Consider the following 19,544-nt stretch of genomic DNA (forward strand, 5'->3'; position numbering starts at 1 on the left):
TTCCCCCCAAACCTCCCAATTGACCTGGACTGTGGGTTCTTCCAGACGGGAAGGTCTCTGGGCTGTTCCCCAACCCACATGGTGAATCTCTGAGGCAAGAAAAATCCACCAATAAGCGCAGGACCCACCAAGATAGAGGAGGAACTTTGTCACTATATATATATATATATATATATATATGAGAAATCAACCAAAGATTGATTTGAGGATTTAAAGTCATGCTTCTGACAAACAGAGGTCTCCCTTTCTTCACAAAAAGGCGCATCTGGGGCAGAAGACTCCAGTTTAGAATGTTATGAATGGAGCCCTTATGGATTTTTTCAGTAGGCGCAGAGGTCTTTTCAGCCCACAAGGTGACCAATTATCTTTTAGAATATTCCTTAGGCCATAAAGGAGGGGAGAGATAAACTTCTGGGTTTGGAACATTCTAAAATGTCACATTTACTTTGTAATAGTAGACTTGGGAAAAGTCTCATCCCACCCCCACCAGCCAAAATGCAAAGAATGAAGAAAGCAGCCTTCCTAAATAACTTAGGATAAAACTGTTTTCCTGACATCTAGTTTCTGCCAAGACTTCTCCTTCTCATGAACCATAGTAGGGTAGAAGTACTAATTCCTTGGAAGAACTGAATTCTCTATTCACGTTGGGATAAAATCCAAGGGTCCTATTTTCCCAACAGAAGATGCAAGTAACTTCCACTGAAGTAAAAAAAAAGTGTACTGATTCCTGGAAATGTACACATCACTGTCTTGTTGTTGTGTCTTATACAACAATGATGTTCAACCAACTGCAAGAGCAAAGCATACCTGAGCAAAGAGAATCAAAGGGCAGTTTGGATAGTCAGAAGATAAAGTAAAACTGAGCTGATCAGCTCAAACTGATACAATTAAGAGGATTAAAAACAAAAATTAAGCTTCCAAGAAGAGTACACAAAAAAAGCTTTTGAAGGCTTTTATATTTAGTCTTTCAGCAATGCTTCACATGGGGATCTTTGCTTAACTTTGCTGGTCTTGAACAGAAAAGGAAAATATTCAACCCGTAGACCTTAGCAGAAGCAGTATTGAGGGCCCATTTGAATCATGTAAAATTATCAGCTTGATAATTGATCTGACAGCAATCAGGCTTGTCTTTATGGCAGAAAAACAAAAATCTCCAAATCTTAGTATACTCTGGCATTGTAGATGATTTTCTAGAAACAAAGCTATTGTCTATTATGTAATCAGAATAATCTTGCTTTTTTCCCCACTGTCTCTCTTTCAACAACCATGCAGCCATCTTGAGAAAGAGTAGGTTCTGATGGAGTACTAGGTCTTCCATGAGTAGATTTCATCTGTCAGTCATCCTGAACAGCTTTACCACAAAAAGTCCTATTTTCCCAGAAAGCCTTATCTTTAAGCAAGTGGAAATCTATTGTTACCCTCAGTTCCTTCTTCCTGGATGAATGAAAAAGCATACAGAAGTTGACATGACCTTTTCAGTGATAACTTGTCCTTAAGAAACTCATCACATTTTCATTTGAATCAAACAAGTCTACCTATGGTTTCTCCTACAGAATAACTATCTGATTTAATAGTGGTCTGTTGGGACATTTCCCTTACATTATAGTCCTCCTCCTTAACCAGTCTGCTACTATGCTGGTCTTCCCTTACATGTGTACTGCCCTTATGGATGAATTTTATTTCTGCCTATTTAATTAGAAAACTTGTCACCTTCAGTAGAGAAATGCTCTAAGGCCCAGATCCTCAAAGCTATTTAGGATCTTAACTCCCATTGATTTCAACAGAAGTTAGGAGTCTAAATACCTTGATGATCTAGGGCCAAATGCTTCCTACTGGACAATATATCCAGTGTCATATGTGAATGGGCTTACAAAATAGGCACTTGCTATCTTCTGGACATCTCTTTCCATGAGCTTCCTCACCCTATAGGAATGCACTGGCTGAGCTAATGAACCTTGCTTCGATCTACAACAGGAGAACTCTTTAGAATACTCTCCTTATATATTTCCAAGAGATCAAATAGATCACCTGTTATATAATAACAACAGTTTATGAAAGGTCCAAGAAATTATCTATAGCCCCATGATCATCACTCCCAGAAGGTCAAATCGAGGCTCTAGGAGACTGACTGGTCTTGTAGATTCCTTCAGCTCCTATTCTTTTCCATTGATAGGAAGGCCCTTCCTCTCCCGGAAATGTATCAATATTCCAAGCTAAAAGTATGGGTTAGGGTTAAGAAGCTTTTTTCAAAATTCACAACAAATACTGGAGATGTTTTCTATGATCTTTGCTTAGGGGACCAAGAAATGTCTGCTAAGATTATGGACCGATAGAGATGAGGGAAACAGACTGGAGGGGTGTTAACGGACCACTTCACCTTGAACAGCCCCTTGAAATATGTGCTACTTATGCTAAACAATCTGTTCCACCTTACATTTAGGAGTGACAGTCTGAGTACATTTCCCAGACCTGAAGAAGAGCTGCTTAAGCTTGAATGTTTGTCTTTCACCAACCAAAGTTGGTCCAATAAAAGATATTACCTCACCCACCTTGTCTCTCAAATTTTCATCAGGAATTTGTACCTCTTCATGCTTCTATTGAGCCTTCCACTTTTGTTTGTGCACGTGTGAAATTACAAAGAGTATGACCCCACAGAATTTCTTGTTCTTGTGCCCTCCATCAAAGATTTCAAAGTGTTTTATAAGGGTGGGAGAAGAAACTGGAGATTCCAGGAACTTCATTCTTGGAGTATTAATAATTTCAAAACATTAACATAAGCTTTCACATCCAATATCTGTTAGTCTGATGTAATTTAATTCACTGTGCAAGTTAATCAGATAGCCCAGCTCTATAGCTACAGATTGAAAGCCAAGGACAGCCCAATTAGTCTGTCTTCCTACTGAAGTGGTTAGAAGAGTGCTTAAAACCTTTAGCCACTTCTGTTTTCCAGGTAACTTGTGGTAATTTGTTTGCCACACTGGCTGATGGAAAGATCTGAGCTAGGTGTATGGTCTGATTACTCCATTTGATGATGGTGAGACATGCTTACCTAAGCTTCATCTAGGTTTTCACCAAAGTTCTGCCTACTATAATCTTAGCTCATGCTAAAAGCCATTTTGTGTGGACATCTGCTTTTCATAGCCACATCAATAAGAAAGTTCCTCAATAAAGCTTTCTACAAAGCATCTTTGCTCTCAGTCACCTTTCCTCAATCGTCTTCAAAATGGCATTTATGTACTGATCTCCAAATTTATTTAAAATCACCAGACAAGGTGAGAAGGGCTGTAACTAATCTTGTGGAAGCCACTGAAGTTTAAAAATCTACAGCTGAAGCTTAAAGTTTTGAAAGACCTCTCTATTGTGTCAGTCTAGTCTTTTGGAAGATCATCCCTGGAGAAGATCAGCATATCCTTGACCAAAAAAGCAAGTCAGTCATATCTACGTTAGCTAGAATGTGGTCTAACTTGTTTTTAACAGCTTAATGTTTCAAGGTCAGCCTATTAGAGTGCCAGTTTTGCTTGGCTCTCCCAATTCACACCTGTTAGTGTCTTTTGATTAAAAGGGATTTTTTTTCTTTTATATATGAGCTGGCCATACAGTATTTGCTTTTCAGAGTTCTTTACAGGACTCTCAATGAAATCAATGCCCTCCAAAGGATTTTTTTAAATAATGGGCTTGTATCCCCTTTTTTGCACTGCATACAAAAGCAGTATACTGAAAGGCACTCCCTCCACTCTGAGTTGTTTTTCTTGCTTTAAAAATAAATAAATAAATAAATAAAAATCTTAGAAATGACATAAGTATCAAGACTGGTCTTGCTAAAGGATATCAGGGAGGCCTCAAAATGTGTGTGAGCTCTAAAGCAGTAACTTAAAAGACAAGGTATCACACCTTTTAAACACAATTTTCCTTTATTAAAAAGGCAGTCACTGAATTTTAATGGGAATTAACAAAAAACAAAGTTTTAAATACACTAAAAATATCCCTTCCCCTGTCACTTAAAGAACTTGCACTCTTAGGTCTTGTGATAGCACTACTTCTCCAGTCACCAGTCTTTAAAGATAGACAGTGCTGAATATACTGTTTTTAAATAAATAAAGAGAGAAAATATATACATATTTTAAAATAGATTGGGGGGGGCGGGGGAAGAGGAGAAATTTTCAGGCATTTCTTGTACACGATAAGGACGGAAAAAGACAAGTCCTATTTTGCTCAGAGGTCAGGATTAACCATTATTGTGCACGCGAACACACATTTTAAAAAACAAAACAAAAAACAAAACACCCAACCCTCTCCTCAAAACAGTCTATCCTGAGACTGCTCTTGGCCTAGTCAATAAAATTACTTTCCCCAGTAAAGAAGGTGGAAAAGACAGTTAGAGATTAAGATTTTTCTGACCAATTTTAAATACTGGATTCTCCCCCCCCCCCACCCCCAGCGCCACGAAGAAGGTTGGGGGGGGGGGGAGAACAGGGAAGAGAACATACAGAGAAGGAAGATTAGAATGAAGAACCCAGCAGCAAGACTGCTCTACTAGTCATGAGCATCTAATTTGATTTGGATTTCAAAGAACGCTGTGGCTAATTCAAGCTTTCCATAGGCTGTAGGGAGGGAGACTACTTAAATAAATAAAACTACACCTAAAGATGGTCTCAATCTATGTAAGTACTTCATAAGGCAAACTACTAAAGCATTCTGGTCTCTAGATCATTACAAGAGTGCTTGCTTACCATATCATTGGTGGCTTGAGTCATCTGTGTTGGGATGTTGCCTGTCAAGGGGCCTTATCTATCTGGTCTTCTACATGTCTATGAGATTTGGAGTAAGGACAGCTTTGTGGTTTCTCTGAAGATAGCTCTCTGTTGGGTGTTCCTCTTTCTAATGGAAAACGTTTGCATAACCTGTAAAGAGGGCAACTGATACCCACATGCTGGGCATCTTAGATTTCTTTGGCTTTGCAGAGATTGTCCTTGTTTGTGTGTGTTTCCAACAGCCACAGTATAGCTAAAGGACTCATTACTGGAGCAGTTGACAGAAGAATGCTTCACTGTCTGAATGCCCATCCCTCCCCCCAAAAGTAATGTTCAAAGCTGAATAAAAACCAATATAATTTTTGTTTCTATAGGTAGTTGCTAGTGCCTCTCAAAAATTAGCATATTCTATTGAAAGGTGGCCAAGGGGGTAGGGAGGAAGGGGGAAGATATAGAAAGTTCTACATGAATAGGCCAAAAGGCAGGAAAATACTGTCCAGAGTGGACTGGCAGAACTGTTGGCAATAAAATGAAGGAGCAAATCATTTTAGTACTGCTCTCCTAACTGGCAACTGTTTCAGCTGACTGCTTACAGCACAAAGGAGGACACAATCCTCCAGTGAAGGTTGGCAGATAGGCTTTAGCAAAAAGAAAGGAGGGAGTATGCTTGCTGTTTTTGTATTTGGAGAAGAGGAAGTTTGTCTTAAAATTAGAAAACGTTTAAAAATTACTCGGTTTTTGGGGGGGGGGAGGGTAATTCAGCTTTTGGTTAACAACAAGTATAGCATCTCAATCAAAATAAACTGAGAAAGTTAGAGTTAGAATTATTTTTATATAAGACAAAGCCACTTCAGAAATACATTATAGCTGTCTAGAGCTAGAGGAAATGTAAATTACAAAAGAGTATTTTTCGCCACACCGTAACTTAAAAGAGGCCTGTAGGGAGGGAAAGTGTTTAGGTTTTTTAGCTTTTCTATGACAGAAGGGCTGAATTTAAAAACAAACAAAAACTATAACTACCATCACGGCACTCTAACACCTTAGAGTAGGGATCCCTGTTTCATAGCATGGACCACCTTCCCTCCCATTTTGTATTAAGAAGCATTACTGTGGAAGCTATAATAATTGATTACCTATGAAAAAGTAATAGGAAATTAAATACAGTAACTCCTCACTTAAAGTCGTCCCGGTTAACGTTGTTTCGTTGCTGATCAATTAGAGAACATGCTTGTTCAAAGTTGCGCAATGCTCCCTTATAACATTGTTTGGCAGCCACCTGCTTTGTCCACTGCTTACAGAAAGAGCAGCCTGTTGGAGCTAGCTGGTGGGGGCTTGGAACCAAGGTGGACTGGCAGCCCCCCTATCAGCTCCCCACTCCCCTAAGTTCCCTGTGCAGCAGCTGCCCAGCAGGCTATCAGCTGTCCCTTCCCCCACTGCCATGTGCTGCTCCTGCCCTCTGCCTTGGAATTGCTCCCCAGAGCCTCCTGCTTGCTGTGCAAGGGGGGTGGGGAAGAGGGGGGCTAATGTCAGGGTGTCCCCTGCTTCCCACTTACCCCATGTCCATAGAGCAGAGGGGACATGACAGGGCTCAGGACAGAGGGAGCTTGCTGGCAGCAGCTGCTGTTTCAACTTGCTGATTTACTTAAAAAGGCAATGTACTTAGAGTGGGGTCAGCGTACTTAAAGGAGCAATGCATATCTCTTTTGCTCACACACAGGGTGTCTCTCTCTGTCTGCCATGCTGTCTCCCCTCTCTCCATTTGTGCTGTCTTGTAGAGTGTGAGGCTACATTAACAACAATGTGTTAACCCTTGAGGGCTCAGCAAGTGCTAGTTCATCATTTAGCAGTAAGGCATTCCCTGGGAAATATCCCACCCTCTGACTTCACCACCTCAACCAAGCTTCACAATCATCATTGTTTGTTTAAAACTTAGTGTGTGAGTGTGTGTGTGTGTGTGTGTGTGTGTGTGTGGTCTTTTATCTGGTGAAAAAAAATTCCCTGGAACCTAACCCCCCCATTTACATTAATTCTTATGGGGAAATTGGATTTACTTAACATTGTTTTGCTTAAAGTCGCATTTTTCAGGAACATAACTACAACGTTAAGCGAGGAGTTACTGTATAGCTGTCTTTAATTATTTGATTTTTTTAAAAAGGACAAGACATTTCACAGTCTCCTCTAACAAGTATTTATCTCTGCTGGAAACAAGAGCCACCAGCACCACAGAGCAGTTTAGAAAGTGCTGTGTTTGGATTATCAAGTCTCGCTTGTCCTGTTTTCACTGAGGAAGCCTTGGAAAACAAGCAATCTGGAGTAGGATTGTGTAGCCCTGAACAGAAGCAACAGGGAGACAGAATCTCTTGCTAGGCTAGCTTTTCTCTAAAGTTAAAAATAAGTCTCAAAAGAAAAAAGAAAAAAAAAAGTTCAGCGATTTATCTTCTCCCCATCACCAATTTCCTTGTTTCAGTCTCTTGAAACATCATAATCCCATGAGTTCTAGTACTTAAGAAAGAACAGAAAGTCACAACCAGAAAATTTCAATACAAAAAACCAGCAGGGGAGGGTTTACAAGGTCTCCTTTACAGTCTTTTTTTAATACATGCTAAGACAGCACAAACATCTACATGCTTCCCATGGATCACTTCAAAATATGTTCTCAGAAAAGAAATGTTGGAGAAGACAGCATAAGGGTTAAACTATTATTCCTTCTAATCTAAACAGTCTAACATCTCTTATGTTATATCCACAACTGAGTAGTATTCATAAAATGATAGCTTACATTTAGTTTTCTATTAATGAGGAAGTGACAATTTTAATGGTTGGTCTTTAAGTCATGCACTCTTTTCTTTGGATTTCAAAGTACTATTCTTCAATACAATTCATAGACTGCAGTACAGCATATTTATTTATTGCAATTCTATACAATCAAAGTCAAATATTTTTGCTTCAGATGGCAAATGTATACCAACAGTCTCTGGAGTACAGAATCACCCCATTGCCTTTTATTATTTAAAGTATTTTTTTGTTTAAAATATCTTCAACTGTTGCCACACACACCAGATATATTCATGTTCCCATTATTTTTAATGAATACATGTTTTAAGAGGGCACTACATTGAACAGGAGATCCAGGAAGGAAGGACAGTTTGCAAGAATGACAGAAGAAAATTCAGAGTTACAACTACCAATTATACTTGGGTATAATTCTAAATACAGTGCCTAAATATATCATTCAAGTATGTTAATGGTCTGTTTTAAGATAGTATTGAAGGTTAAAATTCTAACAGTACAATTACAGTTGTTTTTTTTAAGTTAGTAGTGAACTCTTCATTTTTCCAGTGGGTGCACTATGTGTCGTAGAGGCTTACAGGTTACAAGATTCCACATTAGGAATTAATATTCTGTGCTGAAAGAAACCCCCCCTCAAATGTAGAAGTGTTCACACAACATTATATTTGTCTATGCACTCTTACAAAGTCTCTCTCTCACACATGCTGAGCTTTAAATAATTGAACATTTTCCCTTTCATTTGCCTTTATTGCCCAGGTCCCAACTATAGCAGTACAGTATGTCAGAAAGCAGCAAAGAATCAAGTACATTTTTATTTACAAGCAAAAATACCTCACATTTAATGCATTTCTAGATCTGACACACAACATATACCAACAGATTGTGACAACATAAAAAAAGGCAGGAAACTCAGAGTTTAGGGAACATTGGCCATAAATGTGATTTTGCTGACTTGCCAATCTGCAAACATTTAAAAGTTTGGTAGCTTGGTTTAGAGAAACCTTCACTGGAGAATAGGAAACCAGTATTAAACAAGAGACTTTATATTATATACCTGAATCCTTCCTGTCTGGAAGACATTTCTTAGGCTAAATTTATCTGAACACACAGGACTTCGATTTTTTTTTTTAAATCTCCATATGCTCAATAACCCCTCTTCAAAGTTTTACGGTCTCAGGTTTTTAATCCTTTCTAGACAATTTAAAGTTGTAGTACGACCCTATGATCTAACTGGAGCATATATTCAAGAGATATTCTTATTATCAAGACCTCTTTCAAAACCTTTATACCTATCTGCCTGTCTGGGAATTATGGTAAACCTTAATACTGTCAAACTAAAGAGCTTGTTGCATCACATTTAGATTACCTTAGAAAAGTCTACTGGATGGGAAGGTAGATACCAACCACATGTGGTGGATCTCATTTTTTTTCTTGAAAGTTCAGTGTTCTAGTTTTCTTTCTGAACTTTGCTGGTAAAGTTTGCCATACTCCTCCTCCATTTGTTTAGTATGAAATACAATTCCCAGTAACTCCACAGATCTGGAAAACATTCCCCCCCTCAATTATTCAAATCTAACCTTCCACTTACTTACAGTGTGTGTTGAATAATGAAGTCATGTCTCCTTCTTGAAATTTATATTGGAGTGTTGTTGAAGAAAAGGTGATTCTTACCTTAATATTTTTCTTTGTGATTAAAAAAAATTTGAGTCACATTTCTGCTTGTATTTTCCTACAGTTTTTTTTAAAAGCAATATTTATGGTTTCTAGAACTAAAGAGCCTGTATCTTTTCTGAATTTAATAAATGTATGCTTTGGACAGCACTTTGTATATAGTCAGTTTCAATGTTTTGCATTTGATCAGTCACACTTCCTGCTTTGTGCATTAGCACAGCACATCACTCACCCTTTCTTTTGTGTGTGTTTTTTGTGTTGGGCGGGGGGGGGGGGGGGGGGGGGGGGTGGGGGGGGGGGGGGAGGAGAGAAGAGGAACAGGAGGAATGGAAGAGGAGAAGAGCAGGCCTGCAAGAGGATATCTACAAGCAATATTGCTCGCATTTGTGTTTGGAGCCAGAAATGTCATCTCCTCCCAGGAGATGTACATGGAGCTGAGGAGCACAAAAGGTTGAGGTGCAGGTAAAAGGGTGTGTGGCCCAAGGAACCTCCTTCACTCCCCAGGCCTCTGCAGAGGACTAGGGAACACTGAAGGTACTTAAAAGGAGTGGCTTCTTTACTTCCTGGGACTCCTCAAGGAAGCAGCTTTACTTCAATGCTGCTAAAGATACCAGCAGGCAGGAGCAACAGAGGGTGATGATGGTGGGGGACAGAGAAGATGGGAAGAAATAAGGGACGGCCTCAAGAAGGATGTTCTCTGGCTCAACCACTCTACCTGTTGAAGAGACACTATCGGCAGAGAAAGTCCCATCCTTTCCCCCATCCCCAACACACACCCACTAAAAAACAACAACCCAAAGTTTGAAAATTGAATTGAATTTTTTCCTTAGAAAATATTTACAGGGTGCTCCATCAGAAACCTAATTTGACTTAAAGCACCGTCACTTTATATTTTCCCCTCGGTATTAAATTTTACTACATGATTATGGAGTCTTAGTTTCTTTCAACAATTGATATAAAGGACAGGGCTAGATCATTTCAAAAGCTTCAGAATTTCTTTATGAAATTTAAACTTGAGCTTGAACATTCCTCAGAGTAATCAGTTTTTTAAGCTCCACAAATTAACCAGATGGTATATACTAATGAGAGAGAAGGAAGGGCTTAGATAATGTAGTGATGGACTTCATGTTGATCCACTGGATTGTGTAATACGAGCTAATTTTGTGACCTCTCTCTAGTAGATGAATCTTTTGAATCAATTTAACAAGAAGAATTTCCCAATCCTGAGCTCTATACTTCCCTCAGACAGTTTCCTTCCTTAGCAAACTTATCACATCTAGTCCTGGTCTGGTAAAGATCAGGCACATCTCAAAAGTAGCACCTACCTGTTATTCGTGGGGGGCTGCGATGATGGGGCTTTACACGAAGTTTCTAGAAAACATCCATTCCTCAGTATAATGCATCTATGACCCAAGAATGGAGCTCTTGGGAAGATACTTTGAAGTATGCATCAGATTTATACCACTTATGTATTGGAAGTACTGACCCAATGACAACAATTTTGGTTAAAAAACCCCACATGAAGTCTCTAAACAAATCACTTGCCTTGGAAATCAATTCATCATGATTGGCTAGGTGGGCTCTGCAGTGGATACAGCTGTAGGTTCGGTGACAGTTCGGCAGGTAAGCCTGGAACGTTTTTGATTTTGTCATTTTTACCATCTCTGCTGGTGGCTCCTCACTCAGCTCAGGGCTGGCACTTGAAGAATTACAACTTTGCTGAACTCGCTGACAAAAAAAACACTGGAAAATGCAAGCAAAAGCCGTTGTTGTTCTGTAGTGTGTGTGGCACTTTCCACACAGATGCCACAAGAGAAACAATCACAACCTGCAAGTAAACAGAGAAGACAACTTTTTAAAAGCCAGGAATATCTTATAAATACATTCAACTATTCTCTTGGATTTCAGAACTTTAACCTCCATCTCCCCTTCAAAAAACTCCAAAACCCACTAACGCAATGGACATCTTTGTTTAGCAGTCTCAGCAGAAAGGCAAAGTACTAAAAGGGATGGAGACTGAACTAGCTTTTCAACAACTTTGGTAGACACTAAAATAAGAAGTGGAAGTAGTGTGGGAAACCTGCACTTGCTAAACTCATAAACCCATGCTAAACTCCAGAACACACAGGCAGTGGGGAGTTGTGTCTATTTTTTCAACTTCCAGGGCATTTCACAAGCACTGGACTTGAAGTCAAATGTGATACATAAACACAATAAAATCCTGACCAAAAATTTGCACTATTTTGAGATCAGACTATTCCCCAGCTACAAAGTTAGAGCCTTTTAGACCAGTCTTCTGTCCACCAAGACTAATCAGTTCTTTCAACTATTATTTTTTTCCCTTACTCTACCAAAATCTTAATATCTAACAAATTTCAGTAGCGGAGAACAGATTTTACAACCTACACGTAAATATTAAGAATTCTATTTTCTATGTTCAAAATGTTGTACACATTCTTGATCCTCAGATCTCCTTAGAGGAAATAACGTATTACATACACTGTGACATTTTATATAAATATACAAAAAATGAAGGCTATACTTTTCTATAATCTTCTACCTTGAAAGTAAAATTTGCATCTGCAAGCTACAGATCTGTTTACTAAAACATTACTTAATATATTACGTGACTCAAAGCAACTGAACAATCCAAGCATGAAGGTTACTAATTCAGTGATGCTGTACAAAAGATCACCTATTATGCCACCAATCATTATGCTGCAGGTACAATGGATCAATACCAGAGGTATTGAAATAAAAGTGCCAATGTAGTTCACTGTACTTCTGGTCTTTTCTATTAGCTTTATGAAAAGTGAGAATAAAGAGCACATGTTCGGTTTACTAGCTAGATAATATGAGAGTTAAAGAGAAAAAAAAGTCTACTCTTTCCTGTTAATAACAAAGCAGTAGCCTAAGTATAGCTGGAAACTAAAATTGATTTGTTCATCTGTGATTGATGAACCAAAAAAACCCAAACAAAAAGTTTAATCAGCCAATCACTAGCTGCTATATGGAAGAAATAATCAACCACCACCTAAAACTCCAACTATTTTTGTATAGGTCTAAATGAAATTTGGTTTGACAAAAGAATGAAACAAATGATATCAAGCATAAACCATGTGAGACCACCATGACAATGTGTTTTCCATTTAAAGCCACCCACCCACCCTTACATAACTTTGCATTTTATTTTTCAACTGCTTTAGTTAACGGTTGGAAAAGCGGCACCACCTGAAATATTGTTAACATTTCAAAATGCAGAAAGGTGATTTACTTCTCATATTGCCACAAAATGTAAGTTTACACTCCTGAATTACATGTATTCCACTGATTGCTTCAAGGAAGCAATTTATAAGTAAATTATCACAAATCAGACTGTCTTGAGAAACAACCATATGAACATATAATGCCTGCTTCGGGAGGTATAAAGACCACACGCATCAGCTCTTTTTGAATTTTTACCTCAAGCTAATAAAAGGATGGGTGCATATTTTATAAAATTAAAGACTTCAGAGAATTCTATTTGTATAATTAACTGTAAGGAAACAGTCCTCAACAAAAATGTAGAGGGATGTCTATATTACTTCATTTTTTTTTTTTTTTTTTAAATGGGAACATGTTGCCAATAAGGGCATGTCCTCTGTTCATAACAAGGCCTACCTGTTTTCCCCAAGAGTTTTTAAGGGTGGGCAGGAGTGGAGAAAGATGAGGTTTGAAGAATGGAAAGGATCTGGCAGGTAACTAATTTCACAGTTTGCCTAACATGCATCCAGAGCCCAAGATGGTACATTTGAAATAAATCTAGACAAATAAGACACATGGATAAACACCAATATTGTAGACCTAATCCCAACATAAAATGTTTTACTAAAAACCTATTAAGTTGTCATACATTTTTATATTTCCTTTCCCCATCTTTGCCAGTGACAAGGATTTGTGTCAAAAAATTCTTTATTGTAGGCCACTACTCCTGTCAGTTTCAATACATGATTAATTACAATGCACATCACTATGGCATCATTATATTCTCTCGGCATAGCCATCCTGAAATATCACTGCATTTTAAGATCTAACGACAGTATTAGAAGTCTATTTATAGAAAGCTACTACGGATAAGTGCAATGTATATGCAAAGAAAGAAACCACCCCTCAAAAACCCACCAGGGCTTGAAAAATCCACTTTCCCAGGTAGGGGGGAGGGGACCAAGGCAATTTCTGCAGATTTCATTTTTAAAGGTAACCTGCAAATGGAGGGCAGGGGGGCTTCTGCTCTCTCATTTCTCTATGACCTCTTAAGAAGCCCTGAAAGTTGTCCATATCCCTGCCCCCTCAGATTTGGAGACTTTAGGCCTAATCCAAAAACACTGTCTGGGCTTTGTATCAGGGCCCATGTCTCTAAGACTAAACAGGATCTGAATTTCTAAAGTAAAAAATACACACAGAAATTGTAGGGCTTTGGATCAGGCCTCTTAGGATGATGACTGAAGAACTAGTGAAATAATGACATTACAAGAGGTAACAGAGTGAAAGTTAACCAATTTAAAAATATTCCTTCTACTCTAAAGTCAGATTGTTTAAAACTCTAGTTTGAGTTTCATGCCTTTTAAATCCAAGTGATGGAAACTGAGTAAAGGAAGTCTTTTGTTAGAGACTTGACATTTTAACCCTTCAATTAAAAAGTGTTGCCCTCAAACATTCCCAAGACCTCCCACGGCTCCTTTGGCAAAACCATATTCTCATCTCCAAGAAGAGAGACCCCACAGGATTTTTGCATCTCATAAAGTAGTCCTTCATACGTTGCTTCAAAAAAATGGAAGGCAAACTTCCAAACCTGAACTAAGTCAATGCAATTTTCTCTTCCTCAGCCTGCAGATAAAAAGTGCCAGATAAAAAACACTACTGCCCATAACTGTGCCAAGAAGTAAAAAACCAAACATGTCTAGGGTCAGTTTCCAGAGCAGCTTCCCACAGGTCTCTGAACTGCAGTGATTGTCAAGAACCATGACAATTGCATATTATTGCTACTTACACCACAAATGTCTAGCCAAGACCATGACCCACAGGTTGCCCTGAAAATCTGAATGTACACAGAATTCTGAAGTCAAAAAATGAGAAGTTTTACACAGATTCCAAACTGTGCAATTCAAGACAACAGCCTCTATGTGCCCTTCCCTCCAGCAATATGGGTTTAGGGAAGGAATAGCAGGAACTTCTGATGGAAAGACTTGCCACTTGCAGGCCGGCCTCTGGGAAGCAGGAGCTGCAGCAATGCATTTTCACAGTTACTGGACAGCAGTGATGTCATCAGATCTGCACTTTCAGTCTCTTCTGACTGGCTGTTTGCCTTCTCCTCCTTCCAACTCCTCCCTCACTGTGTCTCTGTTAACAGCCTTATTTCCCCTGACATCCTTCTTTCTCTCTCCATAACACCATACTCTTCATATCCATCCTCAAGAGTGTTGTTGATCTATTTCCCTCATCCATTCTCCCTCACTAACACAAAGTAACAAAGGCACGTAAACTATCATGATATAGCCTGAACCCTCCCCCTCCCCCCAACAATTTATCTGGTCTTGTGGCTTTTAGGCTGTATGCCCTTCCAGACAGGAACGGTCTTCTTGAGTGTTAGTACAATTCACAACACAGTGCTCCCCATATCCTGACTGGGGCCTTAGGGCACACATTCAATATGTGATTAGTAAAGAATACCATTTGCTCCTGATTTATTTTGGATTTCCTCATTAAAAAAATTATACACAGCTCATAACTTCAATGTTAGGTGGAATGAATTTTTTTAAAATTGGCAGATTTTATAAGATTTGTCATAAAAGCACTTTACCAACTCAAGCTATTTTAACTGTTGTCAAAAAGGGGACTGAATATTAGGTTATAGGCTTACTATCTATATCCCTGAAGGCATTAGCTGACTGACTTTAAGAAAGTTCTGAATTTTACTGTCACTAGTTTTTAAAATATAAATCATGTTGGGAAAAGATAGAGAGTTAAATAATAATCCTCAGAGCAAAACCTTTTACTTGCTAGTTAAAATAGAAATGGTTTCTCTGATGCCAAGATGCAGGAACCACATGACTTCAGTGTATTTTTTCCCTGTTGAAATAACTCAACACACTCTATTTCTCTGCTGTCAAAAAGAAAAAAAGCCACTAAATATAATGAGAAAAATATAAAATTGAATCCATAACATATTATGAAAATTAGAAAACACAGCCCCCAGTCCCAAACCAAGCAATTAATCCAAGAACATATTGAAGTACTTTTCTTGATTGGAAAGCAAGAGATTACAGAATAACCACAAGCATAATACAAGAAAATAAGTCTGCAAATATGTACAGTCTAACCATCTTTTAAACTATTGCATATATGACTCAGGAAGTACTAGCCTTAAAGATACTCCAAAAGTTAGTTGCTTGTTCTAGGTTACTGATAATTATATTTATAAAATTCATCAGGATCAAAGATATTCAGCATTTTACCTTCCTCCTGGTTGTATCAAAAGTAGTGATAGAATCCTGGTAGTGTCAAAAGTTACAACTCTTAGATACCATGCATAAACTATGCTTGGTGTTGATGAGCACATACAAACACCATGACAAAATCTAGGAGTCAAACAATCTCAACAGTATCCAAACATACTTTAAATGTCTGCTTATGGGTTAATAGCTCAACTCTGCACAATTATCTGGCAACAGAAATAAGAGGGCCAGTTGCAAAAGGGTTCAGAGTTAAGAGGAATGATTCTTACTAGTCAAAAGCATTAAAAACAAAATAAATTTAAGTATTAGAGTGAATGTTGGAGGGTGTGGTGTAGGAGATGGAGCTTCAGAAACTAACATTTTAAAGGTTTCAGAGAGGTAGCCGTGTTAGTCTGTATCAGCAAAAAGAACGAAGACTACTTGTGGCACCTTAGAGACTAACAAATTTATTTGGGCATAAGCTTTCGTGGGCTAAAACCCACTTCATCAGATGCATGCAGTGGAAAATACAGTAGGAAGATATATCTACACACACACACACACACACAGAGAACATGAAAAAATGGGGGTTGCCATACCAACTCTAACGAGACTAATTAATTAAGGTGGGCTATTATCAGCAGGAGAAAAAAAAACTTTTGTAGTGATAATCAGGATGGCCAATTTTAAACAATTGACAAGAAGGTGTGAGTAAAAAAGGTGGGGGAAAATTAACATGGGGAAATAGTTTTTAGTTTGTGTAATGACCCATCCAATCCCAGTCTTTATTCAAGCCTAATTTAATGGTGTCCAGTTTGCAAATTAATTCCAGTTCTGCAGTTTCTCATTGGAGTCTGTTTTTGAAGTTTTTTTTGTTGCAGAATTGCGACTTTTAGGTCTGTAATTGAGGGTCCAGGGAGGCTGAAGTGTTCTCCGACTGGTTTGTGAATGTTATAATTCTTGACGTCTGATTTGTGTCCATTTATTCTTTTGTGTAGAGACTGTCCGGTTTGGCCAATGTACATGGCAAAGGGGGCATTGCTGGCACATGATGGCATATATCACATTGGTTAAAGATAATTCTCAGTTTCACCTTGGTATTTACAATCTACTGACATTGCTTCTCGATCCCTCTGTTATTGGAGGCTGACAACGTTTACAATTCTTAAAACATGTTAACTTCTTGAACAAAGAAACTTAGCATTTAAATCTGAACTTACAATTCATATATTTCATCATGTAATTTCAGTTCTGCTGCCATCTAGCAGCATGACATCACTGAATGGGATGTCCAAATTTGGTAGCCAAGTATCAGCCAATCGTAATGAAGTGGGCAGTCCCCAACCATGCTCCCGGATGTGTAAACAAACAATGAGAGGAAGCATGTTAAAGCAGATGCAGTCTAAGGACAGTACTATTATCCACCAGGTAACCGACATGAGTACTTGAATTTCAGATCTAGGTAACTGAACATTTTAGTCAATCTTGTTTAACAAGGTTAGCAGCTGACCTATAGCTAGCTATTCAAAGCTTTTAACATTTAATAAATATGCCATCTTCACAGCATTTCTCATTGTGATTCCTAACAGCTTATTTTTTGGAGAGGTTACCTTATAGAGTTGTGTGTAAACCACTGACTCCTCTTTCGTGCTTTAAAAGAGACTTAGGAAATCTATTCTTGATTTGAAATGTATTTAAGTTTGGCCCCTACATCAGCAACAAGGCAACTACAGACTAAAATTCCCAGTCTTTAAGAAATTCATAGCTAAGTTAGATATATTAAGTCAACCAAAATATATCGGTTTCTTGACAACTTAATAGTTAATTCAGTTGAATGACTGTCTAGGCAGTTTTCCCACCACTCTTAGTAAGATCAACTCGAGAGTCACACCAGGAATTGTAATGACAAAAATAAAATAAAGTAGAAAATAGTTAACTCAAGGCACCTGACTATTTAAGGGGCCACTCTCCTAATCCATTCAATACAAAAATGGGGGAAATGAATGTTTTGTCTGGCACCAACAAGCCCGACAGGGTTTTTTTGTTTTAAATACACATACACTGTTCATAAACTAAGATTCGAATACACTTTCTTTTAAAAAAAGAAATGCAGGAAAGTCAATTTAATCAGATACGGCTCCATGTTTTCAAATCAAGCAAACACTCTGCAATATATCAAATCGACAATTATTAAATCTCATTCCTGATTTTTAGTAGCCAGTGTATAGATCAACTAAAATAAACACAATTAAGCTGAAAGTTACCTCCACAGATCGATCTTGGTTTCCCTACTGGAAAGTTTTAAATAGTAAGCGATTATTCGTCTGTTCCCATTTCAAGCTCGTTTTGCAAATGAGTTTCCATCCTCAGTATCAGCGCGCAAAGTTACCTCCGTAAATGGTGCCGCTTTTCGTTTGCAACAGTATCTACGAGGCTTACAGGACAATGTAACTTTTCATAGACGCCGCAGCAGCGAGAAGGAAAACGCTCTGCTCTGCCTGCAGCCTGCCCGCGCTCAGCCCTGGGCACTGTTATGCAGCAGCAGGTGGGGGAGGGGGGAGATTTCACAGGGCTTTGCATGCAAGGTAGGGGGGGATCCTAATCCGTCAGGGCTCTGCAGTCCGGCCAAGCGACCTCCGGCCCCAGCAGCGATCCCCACAGCGTCTGTGCGCCGCGGCCTGCCTCGGATCGCACCACAGGACCTTGGAAAAGGCTCGAAGCGTCCCCACTGTTTACAAACAAAGCCCCGCGGCTGGCAGGCGGCTGCCGGCGGGGTTTGGCCGAGTTAGCCCGCTCCAGCAGGGGAGGCTGGGAGGGGCGGCGCTGGGACAGGGGGAGGCGAAGGGGTCGGGGATCAGCCCGGCTGGGAAGGGGCTAGCCGCCCTCTGGACCCGCAGCGCCGTCTGGTCTGCTGCCCCCGGAGCAATGCAAAGCCTCACAATCCGCCCGGTAACACGGCGGCGGCAGCCGGCCGGGGCAGCTCTGCCGTCACTTCCAGGCGCTATAAATAGAGCCCGAGCCCGCCGGGCCAAGCCAGGAAAGTTGCCTCTGCTTCCCGCCTCGCCGACACCGAAAGCCGCCGCCGGGTCCTTGAGGCGCGGGGAGGAAACGCCACGGCTGGCTACCGACTGGGGCGGCGGTGGCCAAGCGGGGGAGGGTCCCTCGGGTTGGGGGAGCTGTCGCCTGGTTCGCTGCGCGGGCTGGGTACTCACCGGCGGCTCCGCTGCCCAGGCCGGACCCCCGCGGGTTCCACGCAGCTGTGGCCCCCCTTCCCTCCCTCCGTGGGGGGCTGGCTTGGCACGGGGAAAGAGCAGCCTCCGTCGCTGCCAGCTGGGGCGAGGGGAGGGTCTAGTGGCCGTGGCCCCTAATGCCCCGCTCAGGTGGCGGCTCTGCGTGCGCCCGGGGGGTCCTTCCCCCTCCCCAGGCTCAGGGGCGTCTTCCCCGCGGCGGCTGCAGCGCCCAGGGTCATCAGGGGAGCCGGGGGCCGGGCCCGTGTCTCCTCCCCTCGGGACTGAGAGGTGGCCGAGGCATCCCGGCGCCCGCGCCGCTACGCTCCTTTGTTTTGTTTTCCTCTCACTGAACCTCGCTGCTGCAGTTAAACCGTCTCCGAAGAACGTTGGCTGCGGCCAATCAGAACGCGCGCGCGTGTGTGTGCCGGTAGGGGGAGAGCGTGAGAGCCAGCGCGCTCCACCAGTCAACCCCCGGGAAAGCGCGCGACGCCAAATCCCCCTTCCTCCTCCTCTTTTGTTGGGGGAGAGCGCGAGACAAGGGAGCGCGTGGTCTAGTCGCTTGCGTCCTTAGTTCCCTGCGTGCGAAGAAGTGGAACGCTGTGGGTGTCCAATGGGAATTGAGGCCTCGC

At 40.5% G+C, this 19,544-nt stretch overlaps 1 protein-coding gene across 4 annotated transcripts in view; it reads right to left on the minus strand.

Annotated features, from left to right (window-relative positions):
- Positions 1 to 19,279, minus strand: part of YPEL1 (yippee like 1) — a 42,652-nt gene extending 23,373 nt beyond the window's left edge. Inside the window, exons 1-2 of one of the 4 annotated variants that reach the window (XM_024219462.2) lie at positions 18,898 to 19,279; positions 10,758 to 11,040 (exon numbers count right to left, since the gene is read on the minus strand). In XM_024219462.2, the coding sequence (XP_024075230.1) occupies positions 10,758 to 10,874 (117 nt within the window). In that variant the 5' untranslated portion in view covers positions 10,875 to 11,040; positions 18,898 to 19,279. Of the gene's footprint in view, positions 1 to 10,757; positions 11,041 to 16,905; positions 16,985 to 17,949 lie in introns of those variants that run through there. The other 3 variants (XM_024219461.2, XM_024219460.2, XM_024219463.2) reach the window with 3 other exon arrangements.
- Positions 19,280 to 19,544: the final 265 nt, after the last annotated feature.

This window comes from Terrapene carolina, unplaced genomic scaffold, assembly GCF_002925995.2.
Source record: "Terrapene carolina triunguis isolate 2854851 unplaced genomic scaffold, T_m_triunguis-2.0 Scaffold234, whole genome shotgun sequence".
Taxonomy (NCBI): Eukaryota; Metazoa; Chordata; order Testudines; family Emydidae; genus Terrapene; species Terrapene triunguis.